Genomic DNA, 22,002 nt, shown 5'->3' on the forward strand with positions numbered 1-22,002 from the left:
CTGGCTTCCCCTAAACTTTGTTCAATTCGAGTGCCGTATACTCTAATATATGACCAGTCATTTCAAGTGGACATGAGACCGGAACGACACAAGTTGCTATCTGCGTTTAAATTAATGTGAGCTCTGCCAATTTATACATTCGAGTGCAAGATACGAAAGAGATATGCGTGTGTGTGTGCGCGCACATCCAAATCCCGCACACATATTGTAGTAATTTCACATTGAATCTCCAAATGAATGTAGAAACAACCTAGACCTAACCCTAACCGTAATTATAGCCATTCAACACTACATTGATAAATATCGACTTTAAATTTAAGTAAACTTCAATTAATCAGGGATAATTTGCTTTCTCTCAAAATGCAAAACAAGTTATTGCTTTTGTTGTTTTAGACACACATAACCTTTTACAGGCAGGTCTGACAGGTAGGAAATATACAGAAATCAAATAAATTTATAAAACACTTCACAGTCTTGAAATGGAAAAATCAAAATATAAAACACTTTTCTTTGTATTTATTAGATTCAGAATTCAATTTTAATGTTAAAGGGTTAGTTCACCCAAAAATGAAAATTAGATGTTTATCTGCTTACCCCCACTGCATCCAACATGTAGGTGTGTTTGTTTCTTTAGTAGATCACAAATGAAGATTTTTCTCTCCAACCGTTGCTGTGTGCCAGTCATATAATCATGTGAATGGGTAACAACTCTATGAGAGCAAAACAAACTAACTAAATAACATGCTTAGACAGCATACACAAAAAGCCTGCTGCTCGTGAAGACACACTGATGTCTTAAGACATGAACCGATCGGTTTCTCTGAGAAACCGAATGGTATTTATTTTTTTACGTAATATCCAGATGAGTCTGATATAGTTTTCTCATCTGCTTATACTTCCGTTTAATCTACAGGGAGTGCAGAATTATTAGGCAAATGAGTATTTTGACCACATCATCCTCGTTATGCATGTTGTCTTACTCCAAGCTGTATAGGCTGGAAAGCCTACTACCAATTAAGCATATTAGGTGATGTGCATCTCTGTAATGAGAAGGGGTGTGGTCTAATGACATCAACACCCTATATCAGGTGTGCATAATTATTAGGCAACTTCCTTTCCTTTGGCAAAATGGGTCAAAAGAAGGACTTGACAGGCTCAGAAAAGTCAAAAATAGTGAGATATATTGCAGAGGGATGCAGCAGTCTTAAAATAGCCAAGCTTCTGAAGCGTGATCATCGAACAGTCAAGCGTTTCATTCAAAATAGTCAACAGGGTCGCAAGAAGCGTGTGGAAAAACCAAGGCGCAAAATAACTGCCCGTGAACTGAGAAAAGTCAAGCGTGCAGCTGCCAAGATGCCACTTGCCACCAGTTTGGCCATATTTCAGAGCTGCAACATCACTGGAGTGCCCAAAAGCACAAGGTGTGCAATACTCAGAGACATGGCCAAGGTAAGAAAGGCAGAAAATCGACCACCAGGAAGAAGTCTGCATCCTTCAAGAAAAACATGATTTTCATGCAGGACAATGCTCCATCACACGCGTCCAAGTACTCCACAGCGTGGCTGGCAAGAAAGGGTATAAAAGAAGAAAATCTAATGATATGGCCTCCTTGTTCACCTGATCTGAACCCCATTGAGAACCTGTGGTCCATCATCAAATGTGCGATTTACAAGGAGGGAAAACAGTACACCTCTCTGAACAGTGTCTGGGAGGCTGTGGTTGCTGCTGCACGCAATGTTGATGGTGAACAGATCAAAACACTGACAGAATCCATGGATGGCAGGCTTTTGAGTGTCCTTGCAAAGAAAGGTGGCTATATTGGTCACTGATTTGTTTTTGTTTGGTTTTTGAATGTCCCCCTAAAATAGCTAAAACTAAAAACTAAAACTTCCAAAAATATTCAGCTTTGATATTAATGAGTTTTTTGTGTTCATTGAGAACAAGGTTGTTGTTCAATAATAAAATTAATCTTCAAAAATACAACTTGCCTAATAATTCTGCACTCCCTGCAATTAAATGTTTTGGGTGAACTTACCCTTTAACTATTAATAAGCTAGTGCATTTCTGCTGTTGTATCTATCCAAAATGAGAAATGGAGAAATTCCATCAACGTATCAGGTGGCAGGTTCCCCTTTTTCAGGGTTCGCCGAAAGAAGGTGATGAGTCTCTAATCCAAATCAATGTAATACCTGCTGGCCCAGAGAGCTGCTGCCCGGTCACACACATCAGAGGGCTTTGGAGCTATTGAAGTCGTCTTAGCTCCCTCTCCCAGAAAAGCACAAACACAGGAGCTGATGAATATTGAATGCATTTAATCCTTTCTCCAGGTTTTCATCAGGATGTAGGTTTACGATCACATTGCTGTAAAGGAATAATTCACCTAAAAGTAAAAACGTATTCTGTATTATTTGCAGTCCACGCTGCTTTTCCATATAATAAAAGGGAATGGCTACTGAGACTAAGCTCAAAAAAAGTTAATACACCTTGTGTACTGTATTAAGTCTTCTTAAGCCATACAATAGCTTTGTGTGAAGATTATTAAATGAAAAATAACCCTTTAAAACATTTTTACAACTTAAATTGTTTTTAACTTGTTACTGTTTTTTTCTAAATACTTTTTTTTTTATTTTGTTTTCTTACCTTCTCAGTACACAGTGTGGAACTTCCTGCCAAAGAACCTATTCGAGCAGTTTAGAAGAATTGCTAATTTTTACTTCCTCATCATATTCTTGGTGCAGGTAAGTGATTGAATTTGATCAGTCATAAGCATTTGCCATCCCTAGAGAAACAAACTGTGTGTGTGTGTGTGAGTGAGAGGATACGAGTGTGTTTATGTATGACTCATAGCCTGGCTGGTTCTGCTCCATGCTGATGTCACTGGACCTGCGATAATGGCAGACAGAGAGAGAGAGACAGACAGTGATACGGGGAAGCCTCTGCTCCGCTCCATAAAAGCACATAAAGATGACCTTAGTTAAACTAGAGAGTGGAGCTGTTTACACAGGTCCACTGTCTAGTTTAACTAAGGTCATCTTCATGTGCTTTTATGGAAGTTTTTTGTGAAGTGTGTGTATTTAATAAAGGGTAATGGTGGATTGATGAAGAGCATATGGTCTTGTTGCTGTCAGGTGCACGAGTGAGAAATGAAATTCACGATTTGACACCTGATTTGGCACTTGATTTTGTGTGTTAGACTGAGGCTATGGATATATCTGGTAATAAATGTATTCCAAAACCTGCAAATGCTTAATTCTCAGGCAGTATATGGAGGTAAGGTGGCATCAAAAGACGTATATACTACCGTTCAATAGTTTGGGCTAAGTAGTTGTTTTAACGCTTTTTGAAAGAATCCTTTTATGCTCACCAAGGCTGCATTTATTTGATCAAAAATACAGTCAAAATTGTAATATTGTGAAATAGTATTTAAATGTAAAAGAACTGTTTTCTGTTTGAATATATTTTGAGATGTAAGTAATTTATGTGATGGCAAAGCTGTTTTTACAGCATCATTACTGTACATGATCCATCAGAAATCATTCTAATAAAATGATTTTCTACTAAAGAAACATTTATCATTATTAAGATTGAAACATTTTTTTTCAGGATTCGTTGATGAATATAAAGTTAAAAAAACAGCATTTATTTAAAATAATTTAAATTAAACATGTTCTTTACTGTCACTTTTGACGAATTGAATGCATCCTTTCTGAAATGGCATTATAAATGTTTCAGTCTTAATGAGCCCACATGTTTGAACGGTAGAAAAAGAATACTACAGAAAACTGAGTTAAAAGTGCAGTGTGTAGTATTTCAGGATCGGTTGACAGAAATGCAATATAATATACATAACTATGTTTTCAGTGGTGTATAAAGACCTTACATAATGAACCGTTCTTTTAATTACCTTAAAATGAGCCATTTCTATCTACATACACCGCGGTTTGCCTTACAGCGAAGTCACCATTTTGCGATGCCATGTTTCTACGTTAGCTTTAAACGGACAAACTGCTCTACAGAGCGCTAGCTACTCTCTGCTGTATCAGATGATGACGTCTTTGTCCTGTGTCAGCCACTGTAGCTTCTCTATGTGCTTTGAAATGGAGGTGAGTGTTGGGTGGTTGCCATTCGCAACCTCACCTCCAGATGCCGCTAAATGTACACAGTGCACCTTTAAACTGCATGTGATTTAGATAGAACTATGTACTGCAAAATGGAAAAAGGACATGATTTTTATAATAAATAAAATAAAATAATTACTTCCTGACTATTATTGTCTCTCTCGCGAATGTATTAATCTAATAAGCCAATGATTTTAATGATCAAAATCAGTTTAATTAATTAGCAAGTCTAAAAGTCATAAGTATTTGGGCTATCAAACGTGTTAACACATATGACTAAATTTGTTCTGTTTAACCAATAAAAATATTTAACGCAATTAACTCAACATCCTTTTTTTCTGTCATCCTTTAGCAAGCTTTACATTATATGATCACACTATCATTCATTCGAGTGCTATTAAACCAACTTTATTCAATTTTGTGTATATTTCCTACCTGTTCAGCCCGATCTCACGAAAATGCGTATAAATAGTATGTGTGCGCAATCTCGTGGAATGTATACGCCAAAATTAATTTCGGCGTTCATATGGTATGCGTATTTTCGCATGCATATGATACGCACTTTTTAGCGTATTATACGCACGAACCACCCACCCCACCACCCTAATCCTACCCAAGAGCGTGTCATATGCACGCCATAAAGTGCGTATCAATATATGCATGCGAAAAACTGCGTAGCATATGCACGCCATAACTCATTTTGGCGTATACATTCCACAAGATTGCACACCCGTACTATTGATACGCATTACCATGTGATCGCGTTGACCTGTTTGATCAAATATTTAATATATTCTGTCTTTATGATGTTTCACATTGATTAAATGTGAAATTATTACAATATAAAAAATATTGAATACTTTAATGTTAGGTGCAATTTATTGCGATTAATTAGCGAAAAATGTGCGATATTGAGGGGCTCCATTTTTCTAATCGATTGACGGCACTAATAAATATATAACTACTTTTACTATAAAACTTTGATCCACTTTTATGAATTAATTTCATATAAAATTGTATGAATTAAATGTTTCATATCATCAAATTATGGTGCTTAATGTGACAACATGGTTGATAAAAGTTGCCTTCTTACTAAAAGATTGACAATCAAAACAAAGGCTTGTTTCATTTGGTTTCAGACACAGCCTGTAATAAATGTGCATGCCTCAGTCTTACGTACATCCATGTTGTGTGATGTGATCAGTGTGCGTGTGAGAGAGAGATCCCCAGGTGTTTGCCTGCTTCTGGCATGTGTCTGGCATGCCTCCACTAATCCTGCTTTTCTCTTGAGGGGCTCCTTATCCTCTCTGTCTAGCTCTCCCCATGCAGCCCACTATTATAACAGCACGAGGGGGAGACACACATGCGCCTGTCACACAAGACCTGCTCTTAAAATCACCAGTCTCCAAATAGAACCGCTCAATTCTCCTGAGGCACATAAACGCACCATTGCAATCTCGCCGTCTTATGCTCATTTCTATCTCCCCATTCTTCCATGTCTCTTCATCCTACCATTTTTCTGTTCCACACCCCCTTCTCTTTTCCTCATTTCTTTGTTCTCCCCCCTTCTCTCTCTCTCTCTCTCTCTCTCTCTCTCTCTCTCTCTCTCTCTCTCTCTCTCTCTCTCTCTCTCTCTCTCTCTCTCTCTCTCTCTCTCTCTCTCTCTCTCTCTCTCTCTCTCTCTCGTACGCCTCTGCAGCACAGCACTGCTGACGTCAGCAGCTAGGAAGCCCTCTGTAGTTCTTTTGAGCCACAAATAGACACTGACTGATAAAAAAGCACCAGTATGCTAAAAATAGCACTGCGTGCCTTCGCCGGGGTCCTGATGGGAAAAGAGAGATGGGAGGAGGGAGGATAGGAGAACAGAAGGAGGGGAGGAGTCGAGGGGGATCTGTCTTTCACACGCACATTTTGACACACATTCTGCTGGAATGTTCTAAATACCTGTGTGTGTGTCTGTGTGTACGACGTGTGTGTGTGTGGATGAGGGATTGCGCTAACAAGCAGTCAGTGTTTAGCTGAGTGGAAGTGTGCATAACCGTAAAGAGGAAATTAGCACATAATTTTGAGTAAACGTTATAGAGAGAGAGAGAGAGAGAGAGAGAGAGAGAGAGAGAGAGTGAAATGAGATGGGTTTTTTGTGTATGTATCTTAGTCATAGTAGATTGATGTGAGGGTAGAAGTGTAGTGTGTATGATTCAAAGATTCTTTATCAAACTGTTCTGGGTTGATTAATTATTCTATGTTATTAATTCTTATTTAAAAGCATACTGTATGCAGCAGAAAACACGATGCACATAAGTGCCATGCCAGACTGCAATGCTTCAAAAATGGAACAGGGACGCATCTGCAGTGACATCTATACCACAAAACTGATTATACATTAGACATACAGAGGCAAACTGACACGAGTTTAAAACCTTTTACCATACAAGAGAAATCAAAAATGTTATTGTTGAAGTTTATAAGGGTTTGTTTTTAGTATTAAAGGGATAGTTCACCCAAAAATGAAGTTTGTCATTAATGACTCACCCTAATATCGTTCCACACCCGTAAGACCTCCGTTCATCATTTAGACAGAGAGCTCTCTGTTCATCCATTGAATGTATGTATGGTACACTGTCCCTTTTCAGAAAGGGAATGAAAACATCATCAAAGTAGTCCATATGTGACATCAGTTGGTTGATTAGAATCTCTTGAAGCATCATTTTGGTCCAAAAATAACAAAACTACAACTTTATTCAGCATTGTCTTCTCTTCTGCGTTTGTTTTCAGCATTTTCGGATCGCCAATGTCACGTGATTTCAGCAGTTTGGCACGTGATCCGAATCATGAATCAATACGCTGATTCATAACCGTTCAAATCTTTGTTTAAGAATTGAAAACAAAAACGGACAACATTAGGTTAAGTAATTATTGACAGAATTTTCATTTTTGGGTGAACTACCCTTTAAGCATGTTTTTCCCATGCTGTCTGAGACCAGAAAAGGCCAGCAGAACCGATCTGTGACCCACCCATTGAGAAACATTGGTTTACACCTGTTCAAACGCACACAGGTGAAAGCCTGCAGATACATTTTATAGCCAAGGACAAAAAGCCAGAATAAACGTTATTTTACATTGTTTAAAAAAAGCCACCATCGACATTATAAATTCCATGAGCTTTATATTTTCAGTATTAGTTAGTTCAGATAGTTCACCCAAAAATGAAAATTTGCCTATGATTTAATCACCCTCAAGTCATCCTAGGTGTATATGACATTCTTCTTTCAGGCGAATAAAAGTTGTTATATTTAAAATGTCCTGGCTAATCCAAGCTTAATAATGGCAGGGATTGTTGCTCTGTTTTTGAAGTCCATAAAAATGCATTTGTCCGTCAAATAACGTGCTCCACACGGCTCCGGGAGGTTAATAAAGGCCTTTGGAAGTGAATTGATGCGTTTGTGTAACAAAAATATTCATATTTAAAAATTATAAAGTAAAGTTTCGGCTGATCACCTTCCGTATTCAGTTCATGAAAGAAGTGTTGAAAGGGCCTCTGCATTTCAAAGGCTTAAACGACCAGTTCCGCTTGTCAGGTGTTGTGCACACATCTTGAACTTCGAGTTCCCTTTTCCACAGAAGGAGATTGGTCGGAACCAAGCGGCAACCTCCCAAGATCTCTCTTGAAGCCAATACGGAAGTAATGTAAACTGCAATTCCTCAACTGACCACTAGAGGCAGGCTCCAGAAGGGAATGTTAAAATGCCCAACTTTACAGCAGAAAAAAACATGTTTACAGCCTGGTACAAATTGTGATTTTTGCCTATACGGCTAATTTTGACCTTCATGACAACTGTGAGGGGGTGAATTTTTTTATAACTCATTTGTTTACGTTATATAAAGCCTTAAAGTTCTGCATAATTAAGGGCGTGGTTACAGGTGGATAGCCATTTATCCGCCGTCTATAGTCATTGCGTCACATAAGCTCCGCCCACATCCTGCCCTTTTGCCCATTTTCTGTTATCCGGGAGTGACACGATGACTCGCTCACAAGATGGCAACGCCCAGCTCGCCCCTACTTTAAGCTTCAGAACGGCTTATCGGAATCCTATGGGTGACGTCACGGATACTACTTCCATATTTTTTTACAGTCTATGGTTGGAACTTTAATTAAAAATATTTTAAATATTTCTTACACAAACGCTTCAATTCGCTTCAGAAGGCATTTACTGGGAAAATGATCATTTATTTTAGGGATATTTGTCACAAGTTAGGTATATTTTGTATTTCAGTTTGCAAATACATCCTCTTTAAGACATAAGTAAGACATATTGAACAGATTGGATTGTGGTTTCTCACAGCCTCATTTTAATTTGCAAGCAATTAAGTTGCGGCATCTACTCTCACTAAGGTCTGTGTTGGTATATAGTAGCTCACATGTTGTGTGTCTGCCTCCGTTAGGTGTTTCGGTGGTAACTGATGTCTTCAGCGTTAGCTTTGGGAATTGGCTCCCTCGAGGCGGCGGTTAAATGAATGGTACTTGCGTCTACGCGGTGGAGCTAGCGAGGTGGGTCTGGCAGTGATGGGTGGGGGTGTTTTGTGTGAGCGTATAAACGACGAAGGGGCAGCACTTCATCAGAGAAGTGACTGTATTTCATTACAGTCGCTGATGAACTGTATCAGTAGCGCTGTCTGTTACTGAGCGATCCAGGGGAATAAACTCTCACTACGCATGCATTTGTGTGTGTGTGCTTGTGTATTAAAAACAGAAACCAAATGGAAGCACAAGACAGACTGTCCTCAGCAAATTGTGCCGCATCTCTTTTAATATTTTTAATCGAGTGGGAAGCTGCAGTGGGCTCCATCCAGATGGGCTTTTATCAATTTATTAAAAAAAAAAAAACGATTTGCGGGAACACTGGCCCTCACAACATCCATCACTTGTAGGAACCAGAAGCGCATTAGAGTGCTTTCTGCTGATTCTCAGACTCAGCCTTCGAAAGGTTAGTCTCAGAGAGAAATAAGAAGGAGGAAAAACACGTGCCACAAGGGAAACCAGGGGTGGTGTTTACAGGGGTCAAGTGCTTCCTTTGGTGTTTTTTGTGCTTTTGTTTCAAAAGTGCCTTCCTGAATTTAAAGGGATAGTTCGCCCCAAAATGTAAATGCTGTCATCATTTACTAACCCTCATGTTGTTCCAAAGCTGTATAAAAATAGTATGGTAAAAACCTGTTAATTAATTAATAATAATAATAATAATAATAATAATAATAATAATAATAATAGTAATAATACATTTAATTTATAGTGCACTTTTTAAAACCCAAAGTGCTACAAACAATAACAAATAAAATACAAAAGTAATGAATGACTATATATATAATTGTCTATATACGATGGGAAACTATTATAGATCAAATGTGACAATGTAATTTTACAGTAAAATACACTAGATAGAAAATACACTAAATTAGCAGTTTTTGAAAATGAAAAGGACATTTTATTACAGTAAACAAATGACATTACCAGAACTTCCTGTGACACTTGATATTGATGGTTGACTTTATATGATGGTTCTACATTTAAACACTTTTTTTTGTCAATTATGTATATTAGGCTTTTTGCATTATTTTAGTGCTGTGTGCCATAATAGTGTTTTCTATTTGTGTGTACATTCTACATCACAAACCTTTATTAGTATTTACCTAAGCCTTTGGGAAAGCTATGATGAACTTTGACTTTCTTTTCACCACTTGTGTTTTTTATGGTTGTCAGTAAATTTATATAGTTACAAAAACATTTTTGGTGTTTTTTTAATATTAACATCAGTTAATAAAATGTTTCAATCCGTACAATTTTTAATGTTTCTTCCATATTGTTTTGTGTTCTGCATTAGAAAGTCATACATGTTTTTGAATGAAGGGTGAGTAAATGATGGCTGAATTTACATTTTTTACACTTTAATATTGCTTTCTCCTGCAGGTGTGTTAACAGGAAAAGCCCCCTTTCTCTTCCTCTTCGTTCTGTTCCTGATGGTGATGCCACTAAACAGCTGTCAGCAGACATCTGGCAACTGAGAGATGTTTAACACTTAATAGGCCGCTGGTGAAAGTACCGTGCTCTTATGAACATGCGCGCGCACATGTGGTGCTCGTTTCTCACGGTGTTGCGTGATATTTTAGCATAAGCCGCAGGGCAGGATTTAAAGATGCCTGAGTGTATTTGGGTTAGTCTGCGAGCTCTAACTTGTGGCTGTTAGGCAACTGCTTGAGTGTGTGATGAGGAGGGGGATGTTGCATGATTGGCTAGATCGCAAAGCAGTTTAGATGACGTTTAATGGCCAAGTCTAAAAGTAAAGTGTGGATGTTTCAGATGGGTTGTTTGGGATTATTTGGTCTTAGAATGGGTAATAGCTGAAAGTACTTAGTGGTGTTTGTGTGTTGAGAGTATGTGTGTGTGATCAGGATGATGGGGATTATTAGCTCTGAGCTGGAGTGCTGCTGGTCTGAGATGGGCTTTCACCTTCTGAAGCCCTGCCGGCTTTACACTCTCTCCACACAGGAATTTTGGCACCGATATGGCGCACACGGCATCTTTGTATTTGAGCTAGTTTCTGCAGTGAAAATGCCGTTCCTCACTGTGGCATGTGGTTTTTGCACTGTCCTCTTTCAGCCAGGCCCTGCAGGGTGTGTGTGTGTGTGTGTGTGTGTGTGTGTGTGTGTGTGTGTGTGTGTGTGTGTGTGTGTGTACTTGTTTTTGTGAAATATCAGGACACACATGTATTATGACATTACGAGGAGAGGGTGAAATATGAGGACATTTCCCATGTCCCCATTTTTCAAAATGTTTATAAATCATACAGGATGAGTTTTTTGAGAAAGTAAAAATACAGAATGTTTTCTGTGATGGGTAGGTTTAGGGGCAGTGTAGGGGATAGGAAATACAGTTTGTACAGTAGAAAAGACATTTTGCCTATGGAGTCCCCACATTTCCCAAAAACAAACATGCATATGTGTGTGTGAGAGAGAGGGAGACAGTGTGTTTCATGTAGACCGTAACTCATTGAAAGGTTAAAATGTTCACACCTCTACGAGTTTGACTTCATGACCTACCCTTTTTTCTCCTCCAAGTAATATACCAAGTCGTTGTAACCTCATGTTTTTTTTCTTCTTGCAAGAGCAATGTTTGTACTTCCTACTACATGACAAACTGCTCATGTTAAAGATAGACGGATGTTTACTGTTTTCAGAAACTGGATCTTAGATGTTCAAACTCGCACTATTATGGTTACGTTGTGACGCATGCTTTTCCTGTCCAGCTGCATTTCTTACATTTCTCTAAATCGCGTTCAATACAAATTAAGCACAATGCTCACAAGAAAGAGACATGATGCAACTAGCCACACAACGTTGTTGATCTAGAGACAAATACACCCACAGGAATAGTAGGTAACCAAAAACTAAACGTTCATCCACCTTGAATGGTAGCTCAACGGCTGAGTGGATGTTTAAATCTTAAATAATAGGCGTTCTGAACAGGAGTACTGAAATAAGCAGCAACAAAGAAAATGAAGCGCTGCATTTCTGTCTCTCCCAATAGAGTTCAATTGTGAATGTTAATGCCATTCATGAATGTTAATGCAACTTCAAAGTAAAATGTAAATGTTTGTTAATGTAAATAATGTTGTATGTGTGTCCTTTCTTAAAGGTGATTGTTGATACCCCCACCAGCCCTGTGACGAGTGGGTTACCTTTGTTTTTTGTCATTACAGTGACGGCCATCAAGCAGGTTAGTTGAATTATGTTCTGTTTATGCCCCGTCTGGTCTTTTCATCCTTCTCTTACTCTTTTCTCATTTCTTTCTCTCTTTTTATTCACCTGCCGCCTTTAGTTTCTCTGGCTATCGCTGAAGCCCTTGATGTTTTATAGCCATGTCACTGCTTAAATAATCCCGACCCCCAGCCGAGAGTCCGGCTGACCCCAGAGTCCATCTCTCACGCACAAAACAAATGATCCGGGGGCTTGTCAAAACACAGTGGTCCTCTCACAGCTTCAGATGTATTGTTTTAGGATCAACTTTTTCCACTGGTCTGCCGCAAGCTTTCTAGAACAGCACAATGGAAGGTGTACTTCCTTCCAGATCTCTGTGGCCCCACACTGAGAGGGGCCCAGGCCTTAATTGAGCTTTGAAATAAGAGCCCAGGGGGCTTGCGTGACCCCAGCCCACTTTGACTTCAAATGATTCGAATCCCTCAGCTCATTTGTTTCCATAATTAATGAAGGCCTGTTGTATGCAGTGAAAACCAGATCCATTATGTGTGAATTTTACAGAGAATTGTTTTATTTTTGTATGTGAAAAATGGATTAGACTGGCTCAGTCCTCATATGACCTTCTTCTGTTTTCACACACACCAGCATACAGTTCTCACATTCTCTGTCTCTCCTCAGGGTTATGAGGACTGGCTGCGGCACAAAGCAGACTACGAGGTGAATAAGTACCCGGTGACGGTGTTAGAGGACGGGCGGTCAGTGAAGAAGGAGAGCGAGAAGATCAAGGTACCTTTCTTTTGCTGCACCCTTGCCAAGTTTATCTTATAACAGGCACCGTGGGAGCAGGGTGTGGCAAGCTGCCATACTTGACTTGTAGAAAAGTATGCCCACTAGGGGCGTTCACAGCTGGCAGTGTTTTCTTGCTGTATATGGAATGGAACAAATGTGCTGGACACTATGAAACCATTAGGGTCACAGACATTTGAAAGTCTTTGCCATTATAGCTAGCTAGCTGTTAGTTATTTTTGTGTTAACACTGATTTTTGTAACAATACACTAACGTTCAGAAGTCAGAAACAATAATAAGAAACTTGTTTTAAATTGAAATATTTTACAGTATTACTGTTTTTGATCAAATAAATAAAACCCTGATGAGCAAAAGATGCTTCTTCAAACAAAATTAAATGTTGTTTTTAATATTAACAATTACATACCCATACAATCTTACATACTGTATTAATACTTCTACATATTAAGATCACAAATAATTATTAAATGTTTTTTAATTTTTATATATATGTGTGTGTATGTATATATATATATATATATTTAAGAATTAAATAGTACTTCAAGGTTTGATTAGAAATGTATATACACACATATATATACATATACATATATATATATATATATATATATATATATATATATATATATATATATATATATATATATGTATGTATGTATGTATGTATGTATGTATATGTGTGTATATACATTTCTAATCAAACCTTGAAGTACTATTTAATTCTTAAATATATACATGCATGTGTGTGTATTTATATGTACATAATAATTATACACAGTACACACAAATGTATTATGGAAACACAAACGTTTATTTTGAATACGATTAATTACAATACATATTTCCCTAGCACTATTTTTATAATTTATTATCTATTTAAATTCGATGTATTATTTAGTTAATTGCATTCATCATTGCTTTTTGAACCCAAACAGACCTGCAATCCACCAGTTAAGAAGCAGAATTTATGGTTGTGAGTAAGACATTTTGTGTGTGGTAAATGTTAACGTGTTTTTGCTCAGGTGGGTGATGTGGTTGAAGTGGTGGAGGACGAGATCTTTCCCTGTGACCTGATTCTTTTGCAGTCCACTCGAGAAGACGGCACTTGCTTTGTCACCACAGCCAGCCTGGATGGAGAATCCAATCATAAAGTGAGCTTTTGCAAACCTCACCCAGAAACCACTTGGGCACAAATATGATTCTTTTGAAGTGTCTTTTTTTTGTGTACTTTATTTGCTTTTTTAAATAAGAATCACCTTATGTGAATTATGTTAAAGTGTAAACAGAATATGAAAAAGGGATGTCTTACTTTGCTTTAATCAAACTCTTTTAATAGGTGGCCCAGATCTCATCATCATCCTTTTGCTCTTCATCTTTCTCCTTCCATCCGTGTGCATTTGTGTGTTCAACATGACCTGGAATACTAATTTGTCTGTCTTTTCCCGCAGACACATTACACGGTGCCAGACACAGAAAAGGACCTGCAGGATCTCTCTGCCACCATTGAGTGTGAACAACCCCAGCCCGACCTCTACAAGTAAGAACTCCTTGATAACACAAACAGAAATCCCTTTCACCGCCACCTGATAGTGCATCAAAACATGAGGCGTTGTGAGCGTACTGAAAGAAAACGTCTTGGATCCACTTTGAGCTCAGTTAACATTGTCTCTGGTGGTTGTGTGATTTCAGATCAGCAGCTAACAGTGCAGTTCTCGGAAGAGTCAAACACTATCTGGCCTCTCCGCTTGAGTAATAAGAACAAACAGACCTTGAAACAAACACAATCTGCAAGTTTAGAGATGCAGTCCAACTGTAATAGCCGTTTTTTTGACTCCAGCGCCCCCTATCACTAAGCACATCTCTTTAAAGCTTCTTTAGGTGGAAGAGAATTAGCGTTTCTGATTTCTAGAGCACCAGATGTCGACTGCTAAAATTCAGTCTCTAAAAAAAACTTCAAAGGGCTGTTGCCAATATGCCAGACTGTTGGGTCACCACCAATAAGCATCTTCCTTGTAATTGGTTCATTTTGTACAAGGCTCCTTTGCATAGTGTACATTACTTGAGTTCAGATATTATCTTACAGACTAGTGTCTACAATCAAAACGCTAATGCATGTGGATGATGGTGTCAGTACTTTGTCTCAGTGGCTGATGAATGTTTTCAGGTTGACCTCATGAAGTTACCCTGATTACATTCAAGTGACGTCTGCACATTCGTTTAATCTTTTTCCATGCGTGTTTTTGGTTGAGAGAACACATATGAGCCTGCTTGACTGGAGCTTGTTTGCTCTGTTGCAGGTTTGTGGGCCGAATGCACATTTACAAGGCGGGGCAGGAGCCAGCAGTAAGGTGAGGCCGTCTTTGGTCCGATCCCATGGGCCCACTATATTCCACGGTGCCTTCTAGTCACTCTAGCTCTGTCTTTTCCCTTTGCATTAGCCTCTGATCATTATTCCATCGACCCGTAACGCCATAGCGGCATTAAAGTATAGCCGGCCTGGCAGATTTTCAAGCCCTGCACACTCTTCCATTTGTCACTGGTCCGTTTGAAATGTTTTTATGAGTCTCTATGCCGTGTCCTTCACGAGAGTGGCCAGTCCAATCCAGCCTACATACTTTCAGCAATGCTGCTTATTAGGAGCCACTTAAGCATGGGATTGAATGCCAGAATGTGTCTTTTATTGACATAATTGTTTGTTTTTATGGTTTAATTTAGATCTTTGGGCCCAGAGAACCTTCTCCTAAAAGGTGCTACGTTGAAAAACACCAAGAAGATTAATGGTAGGTTTTGGCAGAATTTTTTTGATGTTGAGAAATTATATTCACCCGAGTCACTCTTTATTGCCTTTCCTTTTAAAGGTGTCGCAGTATACACAGGCATGGAGACGAAGATGGCGCTAAACTACCAGGGCAAATCTCAGAAACGATCAGCTGTTGAAAAGTGAGTGACGAGATCAGTATTATACCCCAGTGTGCAGTGTGTTAAAAACATTGATTTTTGGATTATTAGCATTGTTCATTTTAATGAACTGATATTGATTGCAAATCCTAAGATGTATCGATGTCTGTTTTTGGTTTATATGACAATAGTGTTTCCAATCACTCCGACATTACCTGTAAAATTAGTTAAATTATTGGAGCATTTTCAGATGGAGTGAATCAAGATGACATGAATCAGAATTTAATTGAATAAGGGTGCTTTCACATCTCTAGTTCGGTTCATTTGGTCCGAACCAAGGGCAAACAATTATACATTGTTGCATTTTTCAGATTTTTTGGTTCCTTTTCACACCACACTGATTGCTTTGGTCCGAACCAGTTGAAACGAACCAAAACGCAAGCACGTGACAACATCCACATCACTCATTGGCCATGGCGTATTTCCTAAACTGCTTTTCAATTGGTCAGAATTTACATGTGGGAAAATTCCAACAGAAGAGGCAAAGCCAGCAAACTATAATAACACTATGGAGAGACCACTGCGCGGGCTGGTTTTGTCCCTGGCCATAATCTACTACACTGTGTTTATTTACCACAGTATGCAAATACATTTCTATAATGAAGCGCGGATGCGACGTGAAAACAACATTCTAATGCACTGCAGACGGCGAGCGCGCACCGCTCGTCACTTCAAGAGGAGGCGTGCATTAATTATTAACTCTTGACATGCTCATATTCCCGAAAATATTGCCAATGATCTATCAGGTAATAATGTCATGCACACAATGTCAGCGCAGCTAACTACGGCAGCTGGTTTAGTCCAAAAATGATCAGTACTTTTGTAGTTGGTTCTGTTCGAGGTCGGATCACGTTCTCACCACAAACGAACCGCTCCAGAGTTCGTTTGAAATCGTACCGAGACCACCTCTTCAAGGAGGTCTCTGTACGCTTGTTTGGTCCGCTTTTGGTGCGCACCCGAGTGCGATTGCTGCTTTCAGACCTGACCAAACGAACCGCACCAAAGAGGGAAACGAACTCTAGTACGATTCAACCGAACTAAATGAGGCAGGTGTGAAAGCACCCTAAATCGTGTTTTCCAGAGTTCATATAACCAATATACAGGTGCTGGTCATATAATTAGAATATCATCAAAAAGTTGATTTATTTCACTAACTCCACTCAAAAAATGGAACTTGTATATTAAATTCATTCATTACACACAGACTGATATATTTCTAATGTTTATTTCTTTTCATTTTGATGATTATAACTTAAAATACTAAATTCAGTATCTAAAATTTGAATATTGTGAAAAGGTTCAATATTGAAGACACCTGTTGTCACACTCTAAGCAGCTAATTAACTCAAAACATCTGCAAAGGCCTTTAAATGGTCTCGCAGTCTAGATATATAGGCTAAACAATCATGGGGAAGACTGCTGGCTTGACAGCTGTCCAAAAGACGACCATTGACACCTTGCACAAGGAAGGCAATACAAAAAAAGGTCATTGCAAAAGAGGCTGGCTGTTCACAGAGCTCTGTGTCCAGGCGCATTAATAGAGAGGAGATGGGTAGGAAAAGATGTGGTAGAAAAAAGTGTACAACCAATAGGGATAACCGCACCCTGGAGAGGATTGTAAAACAAAACCCATTCAAAAACGTGGGGGAGATTCACAAAGAGTGGACTGCAGCTCGAGTCAGTGCTTTAAAGGGTTAGTTCACCCAAAAATGAAATTGATGTCATTAATGAATGCCATAATGTTGCTCCTCTTCTGTAAGACCTCCATTCATCTTCGGAACACAGTTTAAGTTATTTTATATTTTAGTCCCAGAGCATATGCAGTCTATGCCCACTTAACTGTCCATGTCCAGAGAGCTAATAAAAACATCATCAAAGTAGTCCATATGTGACATCAGTTGGTTGATTAGAATCTCTTGAAGCATCGAAAATACATTTTGGTCATCTAAAGATTCAAACGGCCATGAATAAGTGAATCGATCAATGTCACGTGATTTCAGCAGTTTGGATCGTGTGCTAAACTGCTGAAATCACGTGACTTGGGCGATCCGAATCCTTGATGGATTCACTGATTCATGGCCGTTTGAATCTTTATTTGAGGAACACGGAAGTCATAGTTTTTGTTATTTTTGGACCAAAATGTATTTTCGATGCTTCAAGAGATTCTAACTAACCAACTGATGTCACATATGGACTACTTTGTTTTTGTTTTTATTAGCTTTCTGGACAGTAAAGTGTGCATAGACTGCATATGCTCTGAGACTAAAATATCTTAAACTGTGTTCTGAAGATGAACGGAGGTCTTACTGGTGAGGAACAACATTAGGGTGAGTCATTAATGACATCAATTACATTTTTGTGTGAACTAACCCTTTAAGAACCACTACGCACAGACGTGTGCAAGACATGGGTTAAAGCTGTCCCATTCCTTGTGTCAAACAACAGACAGCATCAGCGTTCCGTTATAATTAATCAAAATTAAAAGATTTTTTTTTATATATATATCAGTCTGTGTGTAATGAATGAATATAATATACAAGTTTCACTTTTTGAATGGAATTAGTAAAAGAAATAAACTTATTGATGATATTCTAGTTATTTGACCAGCACTTGTATATTAAATTATCTTTGTGTGTATGTCTATGTATGTATGTGTATATATGTATGTATTCCCAATAATAATAATATTGATAGCAACTATCAATATATAAATTATAACAATTCAAAATAATAGTAAAATATGTGGGATTTTTTTTCTTCTTAGCATCTTATTTTGGTGTGTTTATGTGTGGTTACATGATTGTTATATTTGATATGCGTTAACTTTTTTTCCCCTCTCTCTTAGATCCATCAATGCCTTCCTGTTGGTGTATCTATGTATCCTCATCAGTAAAGCTGTGGTGTGTACTACACTAAAGTATGTATGGCAGAGCAAAGAAGGTCAGGATGAGCCCTGGTACAACCAGAAAACGCAGAAGGAGAAAGACACTAATATGGTGAGCACTCTGTGGATTTCCCATCTGACTGATTTGAACTCGATTGCATGAATCAATTAGAGCAACTCCCTCTATATCATCAGTCATTCTTTATGCAATTAATATAAATTAAAAGCTAATCTGGTCTCTGGTGGCTGTGGTCAGCTCTTACACAGATCATACTTAATAAATCATAATTAGGGATTAGTTTTGTTTAACCTCTGTGTTTCTTTGCTGTTCCTGCCATGATATTGTGTCCAAAGGGCTCTGAAGAAACTGAATGCAGGTTTTCTGTCTTTATTTCAGTATTTGAAGATGTTTACAGACTTCCTCTCATTCATGGTCCTGTTCAACTTCATAATCCCCGTATCCATGTATGTCACTGTGGAGATGCAGAAATTCCTGGGCTCTTTCTTTATCACTTGGGATAAAGACTTCTTTGACCCAGAGATCCAAGAGGGCGCGCTCGTCAACACTTCAGACCTCAATGAGGAACTTGGCCAGGTTAGACACAGGATTACTTTGGCATATCTGACTCAAATTTGAGTTTCATACTCCAATCATTCATATGTTCATATGTTATTAATATTTTTTTGGGTGCAGTGTTTTAGTCTGAACGGTCAAATGAAAGTAAATAACGTTAACAAAATCTGAGCTGTCCCTGGTTTCATTCCATGGGCAATGAGGTCATAGATCACCCTTGGCTGGTAATGCAGACGATTACTCTAAATTACAGGCCATGCTTCATTTAACTAATTTATGCAAGCAGACTGGTTTTGTCACAAATTAATTGTCCGTCCTTATCGTTGGACTCCGTTAATTTGGGAAGGAATGCTTTATTGCATGGGTTTATAGTTTAAGGTCAACATTTGTCTGCACCCTGCAGGTGGAGTATGTTTTCACAGACAAGACGGGCACACTGACCCAGAACAACATGGAGTTCATCGAGTGCTGTATAGACGGCTTCCAGTACAGACACAGAGACGAGCTGGACGGCTTCACTGTGACGGACGGGCCTGTGAATAAACTGCAGGAGAAGGCTGGACTGGTGAGTTACACTCATTCTGAGACCCAAAGGACCTCAGATGGAATTGATTTTACATTTACGGATTGTGTTGTTGGATGTGTTTACCTCAATATGTAAACTGACTGCAGACCTTTTGAATTATAAATCCGCTGAGGCTAAGATGTAAACACAAAGGCAGTAAATGTCTAATGTTTGTGTTGGCAGGCTTTAAAGGATTTAAGTTATGTGTATTAGCTCCTTTTTAATAATACACTAATATCCATAAACGGATAGTCTTTTTAGAAGAGCACTTCCTCTTTCTGAGAACCCTTGTCAGTGTGTAGTGCACATATGTATACTAGGGTTGTTATGATACCAACATTTTAGCATTCAGTAAAAATACTAATGAAATTTCACTGTTCTCTGCCATTTTTACTAAGGTAGAATAATGTTGAACTACCTTGATTTAAAAAGTATATATCACACTACATTATTCATGTGCGTAAGCACCGATGTTCCCTCTAAGCTGTAGCCACGCAGATAGAATAAAATGCCACGCAGACAGATGCAAAATGAGGGGAAGAAATCCATTTGTTTGTAGTTTAAATAAGAAATAATTGCAGTTCTCTGTTCAACCGTTTTAGAGCATCGCCATAGTGTTAGAACCGGTAAATAAGGTTTACAGGTTTCATAGAGAGAATGATGCCACGTGTGACCGGCAGCGGGTCATGTTTGCGGTCCAAATAGCTCAATGTCAAAGTCATCATGTTTTAAAGAAGAGTGGCTTGATTAAGTGGTGGAAGTAACAGATGATGGGCAAAAAGAAACATGACATTTACAATTACACCCACAAGTGTGGTGTGCAAACTCTAAACATCTCAGTAACATGTCAGTTTAAATAGATGTGTGTGTGTGTGTGGTTTGGGTTTCAGAGAAGTTTAGATAACTGTAAAAGAGATAACTATAACGATAATAAATCAGTTTAAATACTTCAATTAGTTTTTATATTAAATTATAGGCTGTAATAATTATATTATATTGTAAGCCTAATAAAAAATTGATCTCACAAGGGGATTGTTTAGGGATCCTTCCCATTAAAGAGTCCCTGATATAGAAAATCTTGGAAATTCATAAACAATAAACATTTAAGTTTGATGATTTAATGCTGCTTGTCGCCAATAAAAACAATCTCAGTGTAACTGCTTAATTTATTTCATATTATATTATATTATATTATTATAAAGAATTAAATTTTTGGGGACGATTTTTAATAATATTTCTTGGTAAAGAAGACTTGTATGGTTGACAGCATTGTAAAAAAAGTCCATTTAAAATGTGCTTAATTTAGTGACTTCTGGATTAACTGCTTATAAAAGTAATGTATAACTAAGTTACATCAAGGGTTAAATAAAATAGAAATGGCACATTAAAGTTAAAATGTATAATTGCATGATGAAACCACTGTTTGTGTGTGCATTTACATATGCTGTACATGTCTGATATAAAGAAGGTGTATGCTCAGGTGACCAAAATGTCCGCCCAATAGAGAAAAGTTTTGCTCAGCAAGAAAATAAATTAGAGGGAACATTGGTAAGCATGTGTTGCAAATTTTTTCTTTATGCGTGTAGTAATACAAATAGTGTACGCAATTATTAGTGAATTAGACCCATTGATTGTAATCTTCACTGAATTACCTATCAATAATAAGGATTCATCTATATTTCATTTACTAGGATATGTGGGTCAAAAACAACTTTTTTTGGAAAGTAAAAATCTGAACTGGTCTACCTGGGTCATTAGAATAAACTTTTTGACTTGATATATTGAAAAGCACAGATAATAGTGGCATTTTTTTATAAAGGATTATGTGAAGATAGATATAAGTTCACTTAAATTAAAAATTATTTTTTGAAAGCCTAATAAATGTACATTACATACATTCATAGCTTTCAATTATACTAAAATGCTGAATGGCTATAATTAATGGCTAAATTTGAGGGAAAAAATCGATTTCATAGAGACATCGGTAGCATTATTGGTATCAGTGATGCCTTCTTTAATAAAAAAGATGCCATTAAACAAATATTCAAACTATAGTCTACTATCAGCTGACAGCACTAATTACATTTATCAGTATATTATATTGGTATCAATTTAATTAATGTTAACATATGAATTCTTACTGTAATGTGTTAACTAAGATGAACAAACCATTAGCAATACATTTGTTGCAGTATTTTTTAATCTTTATTAAAGTTAGCTAATAAATACAGCTGTTCATGGCTTGTTCATGTTATTTCTCAGTGCGTTAATGTTAACAAATACAACTTTTGATTTTAATAATGTATTAGTAAATGATGAAATTAACATTAACAAAGATTACTAAAT

General features: G+C 37.7%; 1 protein-coding gene across 5 annotated transcripts in view; it reads left to right on the forward strand.

Moving 5' to 3' along the window:
* Nucleotides 1-22,002, forward strand: part of atp11c (ATPase phospholipid transporting 11C) — an 82,494-nt gene that overhangs the window by 42,112 nt on the left and 18,380 nt on the right. For all 5 annotated transcript variants that reach the window (XR_010908381.1, XM_067457615.1, XM_067457614.1 and 2 more), the window contains exons 3-13: nucleotides 2,649-2,738; nucleotides 11,806-11,886; nucleotides 12,546-12,653; nucleotides 13,698-13,826; nucleotides 14,124-14,212; nucleotides 14,973-15,023; nucleotides 15,391-15,455; nucleotides 15,534-15,615; nucleotides 18,479-18,629; nucleotides 18,915-19,112; nucleotides 19,495-19,656. Coding sequence is in view for 4 of the 5 variants with exons in the window: in XM_067457615.1 (XP_067313716.1) it covers nucleotides 2,649-2,738; nucleotides 11,806-11,886; nucleotides 12,546-12,653; nucleotides 13,698-13,826; nucleotides 14,124-14,212; nucleotides 14,973-15,023; nucleotides 15,391-15,455; nucleotides 15,534-15,615; nucleotides 18,479-18,629; nucleotides 18,915-19,112; nucleotides 19,495-19,656 (1,206 nt within the window). In the remaining variant the exon portion in view is untranslated. The remainder of the gene's footprint in view (nucleotides 1-2,648; nucleotides 2,739-11,805; nucleotides 11,887-12,545; nucleotides 12,654-13,697; nucleotides 13,827-14,123; nucleotides 14,213-14,972; nucleotides 15,024-15,390; nucleotides 15,456-15,533; nucleotides 15,616-18,478; nucleotides 18,630-18,914; nucleotides 19,113-19,494; nucleotides 19,657-22,002) is intronic.

This window comes from Pseudorasbora parva, chromosome 11, assembly GCF_024679245.1.
Source record: "Pseudorasbora parva isolate DD20220531a chromosome 11, ASM2467924v1, whole genome shotgun sequence".
Classification (NCBI taxonomy): domain Eukaryota; kingdom Metazoa; phylum Chordata; class Actinopteri; order Cypriniformes; family Gobionidae; genus Pseudorasbora; species Pseudorasbora parva.